Source organism: Ornithodoros turicata, chromosome 9 (genome assembly GCF_037126465.1).
Source record: "Ornithodoros turicata isolate Travis chromosome 9, ASM3712646v1, whole genome shotgun sequence".
NCBI classification, from domain to species: Eukaryota; Metazoa; Arthropoda; class Arachnida; order Ixodida; family Argasidae; genus Ornithodoros; species Ornithodoros turicata.
In genome coordinates, this window is record NC_088209.1 from 16,750,444 (window position 1) to 16,758,358 (window position 7,915).

The window sequence follows — 7,915 nt, forward strand, 5'->3', positions numbered from 1 at the left end:
CCATCAGGCGAAACTATTTACACTATTACACTACACAATTACACTACTCCATACAATACACAAGTTTTCCAGTGTATGATTAAAGCCATAGCCAAAGGCCTGTTAAGAAATGTTAAAACTAAAAACACCAATTTGAACTCTCAAAGAATATTCCATGCTAATATGCTAATATGTGACACAAACAGTTTTTGTGCTATTTCATAATTCAGTGTTTTGTTTCAACGGTCTTTAAATTGCATGCAAACCTGCAATTGATTTTGTTTATTTAGCTTTGTTCTTGTCGCTTGGTGTCGACAGGCTTATAGCGCTCGCTGTGTGGATTGCATTCGCAAATATCCAAGCGAAGTCAGCGTTCAATCCGCTGGCGCACGTTTAGAAGTTTGAATGGTTTCACGTTGGTTTACGTGCGTGTGACAGCACTTTTTAGTCATCGTCCCTCCACGAGCAAAAAATGGAAGACGACGGGGATCCGTCAATGCAACGCTCTTTGGAGGAACCCGCTCCGCGGAAGCCATCGAGCGCACGGAAGAGAAAAATGTATCTGTATCCTGGAATGCCGTACAATGTTCCGAATACTACGAAGCGCCGTCAAGAAAAGCAAAGCAGTGCTGCAGTAGCCGGTGTCAGTGACTGTCACCCACAACCCGCAAGTTCCGATCATACAGGCCATGATACACTATCGGCGGCACCAACAACACCATCGCAAAGTTCTTTGGAAGCAAGCGTTTCTGATCTTTCCCCGGCTGTGTCTCTCTCCTCTGCGGAGACTCATCATTCAGACATTTGCGGTACAGGGGACGATATCGTATACACGGCAGGTACGAGCGGCCCTAGCGTGGGCAACGTTGACTTGGATGTGCCTGGCATCTCCTACGATGGTGGTGAGTTCGAGGTACCGTCCGGTGAAACGCTGTTCTCATTTGTCGACGACGGGAACGATTTTGCATCACGGTGCGCTGCACATTTCGGTGACGAGAAGTTGCCGAATTCGACAACAACGATAGCCGCGGGTGTGGTGATGATAGCTGCTTTCGCGTTGTCCAAAAACCTTACATGGACTGATTTGGACGAGCTATTGAAGCTCATCAACAAACTGTTTGCGCAAGCAGCAGTACCTGGAAGCAAATACCTTTTTCGAAAGCTCTGGGCCTCGCGAATTAAGCCTGCAACTAAGAATTACTACATGTGCAAAGAGTGCGGAACGTTGCTCTCTACAACAGATGCTGAGCTGGTGTGCAGCAGCTGTAACAAAAGCTGCAGTGTAAAAGAAGCGGAAAAGTCAGACAGTTATTTCACTCTGATGGACTTGAAAGAGCAAGTGAAACATGTCATAAAAAGAAACAAATGTGACTTAAGTAACAACATCGACCGCATCGAAGCTTCCCCAACGGACTCTCCGATAAGTGACGTTACATCGGCAGGCATTTACAAAAGCTTGCAGCAGAATGGTGTTGTAAAGCCAGGTGACCTTACATTGACTATAAATACTGATGGTAGCCCTGTTTTCCATTCGTCTCAGAGGTCCATTTGGCCCATACAATTCACCGTCAATGAACTGCCACCAAAAGCCAGGTTCCGTGCAACCACACTAGCTGGTTTATGGTTTGGCAGGAAAAAGCCAGACATGTCTCTCTTCATGAAAGAGTTTGCATTAGAGGCAAATGCCATTGGACTGATCAACTGGACACATAACAACAAGACGTACTGCTCTAGTGTGCACGTCATTGGCTGCAGCGTTGACTCACCAGCCCGAGCTGCGGTCCAAAATCATGTTTTGTATGCTGGCTATTTTGGTTGCCCTTGGTGTGTGATTCGAGGCCAATACATCGATGGTGAGTAATCCGTATTCTAGTCTAATTAACATTGATAAAACATTGTTTTTTAACATCCATGTACTTGAGTGCTTGCTATAATCAGGAAATTGAAGTGACATAAACTGAAAATATTCCTTTCACAGGACATGTTCGCTACATTGCATCTGAGGACGAGCGACCAGAAATGCGCACAGCTGAACGCACAACTCGGAACGCAGAGATTGCTGCACGACTGTCTGCCAGGGCTGGTCATTGCGTCCCAGTTGAAGGTGTCAAGGGGCCGTCATCACTCTCCTTACTTCCACATTTTGATCCAGTTTGGGGATATTCTGTAGACTACATGCACTGTGCACTTTTAGGAGTGAGCAGGCAGTTTACAGAACTTCTCTTATCATCGTCAAGTTATGACAAAAGGTTCTACATTGGTAAGTCATAAGTGTAATATTAAGACGTTGAAGAAAGCAGGCACAAAGCAGGCATTGGGATAGATTGAGAAGTTACCCGTCAAAAAGAACTCGTTACAAGTTAAGTTACTGTGTGCAAAATGTAACTAAGTTAGTAACGAAGTTCTTCCGCCTGAAATGTAACTTGCAGTTACTGAGTTACTTCGAGCACAAAATAGCACTATGCAGGTGCAGCGCGCATGAGCAGTTGAGTTAGACCTTGAGTTGCCTGCGGAGGAGTGCAACACGCTTAAATAGTTTTTGTTTATGTCCAACAATTCACCGCTCCCAGTTTGTAAACGTATGACGCCATAGTGTTTGAGAGCGCCACAAATTTGGTATAATTGAACTACGCTCGAAGATAGAGGTGAACAAGGTCACGCCCGAAAGCCACACCCAAGCATGGAACCCCCCTCCTGAGTGGGACCTGCCTCTTTTTATTTCGTCCAAACATCACTATGGTGGCTCTTTTCCTGCTATGCAGGCCGGAGCCACATTAAAGTTAACGACACATCAAATAGTGGCAGATACCCTTGGCATACAAAGGCGCCAAAATAATACTGATGGCTCGTCTTTGCACACAGCAGCTTTGCATATGTGCATGAGTGCGTCATACGTACAAATAGCAGTGCTCACTGATGTGTCATACTTTGCACAAAACTGGGGCATGGCTTCATTTTGATATACCTTCCATATTATCTGCAATGTCGACATTCCCAGTCTTTGAAGCTAGATAATTTGCTGTTCTTTCTGCAATCTGACAGCTATAGCCACAGGCACTTTATTGCACTGCCAAAAAGTGTGTTGTGTACAAAGACTTATCAAGCATAAGCAAACCAACTAAAACGCCAGAAACGATATTCGATAATGCATTTCTGAAAACTGAGAAAAGCTGCATCCATGCTGTCATCAACCATAATTTTTTTCTTTTCTTGCTTAATGCCAGGGAGTACTGCAAGTGTGGAGAGAATAGACAAACGGCTTCTAAGCATTTCACCTCCTCACTGCTTCACTCGGCTACCAAGGTCTGTGAGAGAGCGTTCCAACTGGAAGGCAAGTGAATGGAAGAATTGGATTCTCTACTACTTCCTCCTATGTACTGCTGATATACTTCCACTGCGATACTGGAGGCACATGTGCCAATTTTCTGAGGCACTTCATATTCTCCTGTCAACTGAGTTGACTGAGAACATGGTTAAAAAAGCAGGTAAGTTGTAGCAATGTCCTACGTTCCTCATTCATCCACGATTGAAGCACTGCATGGTGCACTTATCATAGTAAAGTAAATTAAATATACGGTGAAACCACCCTTAGCGAACACCTCTCATGTACAGACACTGTTCTCTGCCAAATTCAATGCTTTTTCATGATTGACTCACCACTGTATAGCGGACTCTCCAATGTGCAGTGTGTGTTGGTGGTGCTCTTTAAAAAAATTGCTTAATGGTGGATCATACGGAACACTGCTTTATTCCTGATATACAATCTATGTTCTATATTTCTTTTTAGACCATCTTCTGTCAGAGTTTGTATGTCACGTTCCAACCCTGTATGGGGAGAGCAGCGTGACATTTAATGTACACCAACTGCAACACCTGGCTTCAACTGCTAGAAACCTTGGCCCACTTTGGGCAAATTCAGCATTTAGCTTCGAGAGTGGCAACGGACGTCTCCTGAAGCAGATAACAGCAGCAAAAGGCGTGCCACACCAAGTGATTGAACGAGTGATCATCTCCCAGGATTTGCACGAAGTGCTGTCATCAGAACAGCTTCCTCCTGATGCATCCTCGTACTGTAAAGGCTTGTTGGGCTGTGAACCTATCCAGAATGCTGTGTCTGTGGGGAATGTGTGTCTTCTAGGAAAAGGGAAATTCGTTTCGACTTTCACATCTCATGAACAGACTGCTCTTGCAGAAGTTCTGGGTGAGTGCCCCACAAGTGCTCTTGAGTACAAACGCTTTATAACTGGTGGGGAAGTATTCCACACAGTGAGCTATGCCGCATCAATGAGAAGAAACTGTTCCGCAATAGTTTGCAGTGATGATGCATCATATTGCATCTTGCGGGTTCTTAAAGTGGCTTGTGAGGAACATGAAAGATGTGTACTGCTGTGCAAGCCAGTCAACGAAACTGAGAGTGTGCTACCACTGCCGCAGCATATTACAGAGTGCTTTCTTTCGCCCCTACGTGACATGAAATGTGTAAATGCCAATGATATAGTTTCTCCGTGCCTTTTCGTAAACTTCAAGCACGAAGAAGTGACATATTTGTGCCACCTCCCAAACACAATTGAGAGAGACTAGCATACGTTTTTACTTGGATTGTGCTGTAATAGAAGTCATCAGGTGGCAGCTATTTTTCTTCTTGTTTGGTGGGGGTGTCAGTATGTATAATTTCGTATAGTGACAGTAAGTTGTATGACAGTTGCGACTGAAAGTGGCAGTGACTGTAGACATAGTACTGTGTGCTGAAAAATCTTTTGGATATTAATAGCGGTAAAACCCCGTTGCTGAAGAGACGAGATGGGACGGCACAAGCACACAGCACCAACTGGCAAGCAGTGTTTATTGAAGACGACAGCTGCTCTTTTAACCAAGGCCAAGGAGTGTTCGCTAATGCAATTCCAGGATCCTTGCTTTGGCAAAGTGCTGTCATTTTTACCTGCTATAAGCATGGAATGCATACTAAATGCACGGAATAAAACCCCGGCACGGGGGTTTTGCCGCTTTTAATGTAAAGAACCAAACTGCCCAATTTCTTACCAGTCTTATTCTTTACCAGCTGTCCATCCGAGCGCACTTGTAAATCTGGCTAATAATTAGAGCCTGAAGTTTCAGGGTTTAACCCGATTCTTTCCAGAATTTGCACCCCGAATTAGCATAAATTTAGAGCGCACGTTTATTTACCCTATTTTTGCCTCCCGAATTTAGAAAAAAATATTTCCCAAAAACTTCAGGCTCTACTTCAGAAAAATTGCACAATATTGTGTTGAGATTCTGGCCTGACAAGGCTGCCTAGCAGTACATCAATCATATTTCAATCACATTTCTTATTTCGTTGCTTGACACCGTGTGACATTGATAGAGGTTCTTTACATTAAAAAATATATCGCACGCAAATGTTGAAACCAGAGACTGATGTCACTTCTTCTCAGTGTACAATAATAATAATAATAAAAGAAAAGGCATGCTGGCTTTGTACAGGAGGCTTTTCAAAAAGAAACTGCACCCAAGCTGTACACAAATTCATCAAGATTTAGGGTACACAAACAAACGTCATTGTGTTCTTCATATATATATATATATATATATATATATGTACATCATATATATACATCATATATATACTATGTATCCAGTGTACTCATGAAACTTATATGCACCAACGTATGCCCTTCGTAGTTATGTATATGGGATTTATATAAGGAGTGTGCACACATACGTTACGCATATGGTCATGCATATAAAATGCATATGAGGGTTATTGATGCATATCTGTCATATACGATTGTGTATATCAGATGCATATGGCGATCATGCATATGATATGAAGAGATATGATGCAGCGTACAAAATTATATGGCTGATATGCAGACTCATATCGGTCCCATACGCAAGGATATGATTTTCATAAAGAATTATACAAACTCATACCAAATGCATACAAAATTATATGACTTTTTTCAATAGGGTAGGAGGCCCACTCAGCGGTGGTTGTGCAGACCATTTGGTCCTAGGGGCCCAAGAGACTGGGCATCCGTCTGCAACGACTGTCCACGTAGCCAAAGTCTGTGGGCAGGAGGGGTAGTGAAGGGTTCACCTGATGAACGTGGTTCCAAGGGCCGCGAACGCCCAGGAGGCCCACTCGGCGCTGGTTGCACAGGGTCGCGATGGTGGAGCTCATACTCAGGTGCATCTCCTGTGGGGAGGTATTTCTTCACCCGTGTCACAGCGAGAAAGCACGTAAATGAGGCCAGAAGAGCACGCGCTTTCCCACGGGCTCATCCCACCTATCTGCGAGCGAAGCTGCAAAGCCTCGGCACGCGTCACTAAACAAATGAATCCGCCGAAAAGCAAGATCACCCACGCTGTAGGTGAGACTGCGTCGTCGTCGATTGTACTGAAGTGCCTGGTCCAACCTTGCAACGCCCAGATTTTGCCAAGCCATCCAGCTGCTTTCAGCTTGTGTTTTGTGCGTATGGCAAACGTTAAAGGAGCATGGAAGTGACCCCAAAAATATTTTTAGTTTTTCGCTGCAACGTCTTCTACAACAATTAAAATGAGCTGCTGCGAAAGAACGATGAGCGCAGGCAACCCACAGAGCACGCGCAAGGCTCTGATCCGCACACGTTTAAAGAACCCTCTCCACATCCGAAGAGCGCCGAAGCGAAGCGGAAGACGGCGTGACGTATCACGGGCTACAACACGTGACCAGTGACGTCCAACGGCACAGCTGAAACATGTATAAGCGGCGCGTGAGCCGAGATGAAAAAAATGATGGCACCGAGCAGCTTCTACGTCACGCGGGGCAGGATGATGCGCCGCAGATCGGAAATATTTTGCATAGCGACTCCTTGTGGACAGATTAACAAATAAAGCAGGATTTCGAGTCATGTTAAATGTCACTTCCATGCTCCTTTAATGCTGACCTACGTAGCGTAACTCCTGCCTTTTTAGATGGATATTGGAACATTGTTTCGTAATAATTATTATAAACCCGAACTTGACTATGTCAAATGTAACATGAAGCCACGAAGGGACGACACTCCGCTGTCCGCCTGTCACAAACCAGCCACTGCAGGTGTGCGCAGGAAGTCCGATAATTGACGATTTTTGAAGTGATTTTTTTTCCGCTACACTCTGTGAGCTCCTTATGAACAACATGTGTGAGGTGTACGAACCAAGTCACGAGTGGGCGAATGTGCAAAACGGGCTACCGAAGTTGCGCGTTTTTGCCTTACAACCCTCAACTATAGGCGCGTTTCGAAGTATGTCCGAGATTTTCCAACAATCTCTTTCTCATTAATTGAAAGATCGTTTAAAGACGAACAGAACGATGGCAAGCATGTTAACTTTCTGGTATTTCCATAAAAGCAGTTACGCGCCGAAAAAGTTTGGAAATGAGGCGACCCTGCGATTTTTTATCTGGATACTTGCAAAACCTAGAACCTCAAAAATAGAGCAAACAATACAGCAGCACGTAGACAATAAGCGTGGAAAAAAATAAATTGCATTGCCTTAATAGTTATGAAGATACGAGGCCTGAAAATTGCGAGGAAGTGCTGTGCTCAAAATGGTCGGTCTTGAAGATTATTAAAAAAAAAAACATAAAATATTTTCAGCTATTTCCTCCGCCAATGTATTGCACTAGGCTTCAATATATATTGGAACGAAAAAGTCTCTAAGGTCGACCGGACCACCCTGCCTGACTCTGCTTGAAATCACCATGGAATGAATCCAAGACAGTCGGGATTCCAGACGGTTCGGACGGAGGCTGCTGCAGCTTGTCGTGCAGTCGTCCGCTGCCGTGGCGAAGGGAAAGGGGGGCTTTCTTCTGTGTTATACGTATCTCCCATTTGGCAGGTCTAGCGGCGACCTGTGTCCGATGACGAAATCCCTGGCATCGCATGGCACTGCCAGGCCGGGGAGGTGAACAGAG

At 44.6% G+C, this 7,915-nt stretch overlaps 1 protein-coding gene across 1 annotated transcript; it reads left to right on the plus strand.

The window, feature by feature from the left end:
- Window positions 1-357: 357 nt before the first annotated feature.
- LOC135369524 (uncharacterized) lies at window positions 358-5,395 on the plus strand. The gene is made up of 4 exons (XM_064603108.1): window positions 358-1,832; window positions 1,958-2,239; window positions 3,204-3,464; window positions 3,767-5,395. Exons 1-4 carry the CDS (start codon window positions 452-454, stop codon window positions 4,558-4,560), a joined length of 2,718 nt encoding a protein of 905 aa, XP_064459178.1. The 5' UTR covers window positions 358-451; the 3' UTR covers window positions 4,561-5,395.
- Window positions 5,396-7,915: the final 2,520 nt, after the last annotated feature.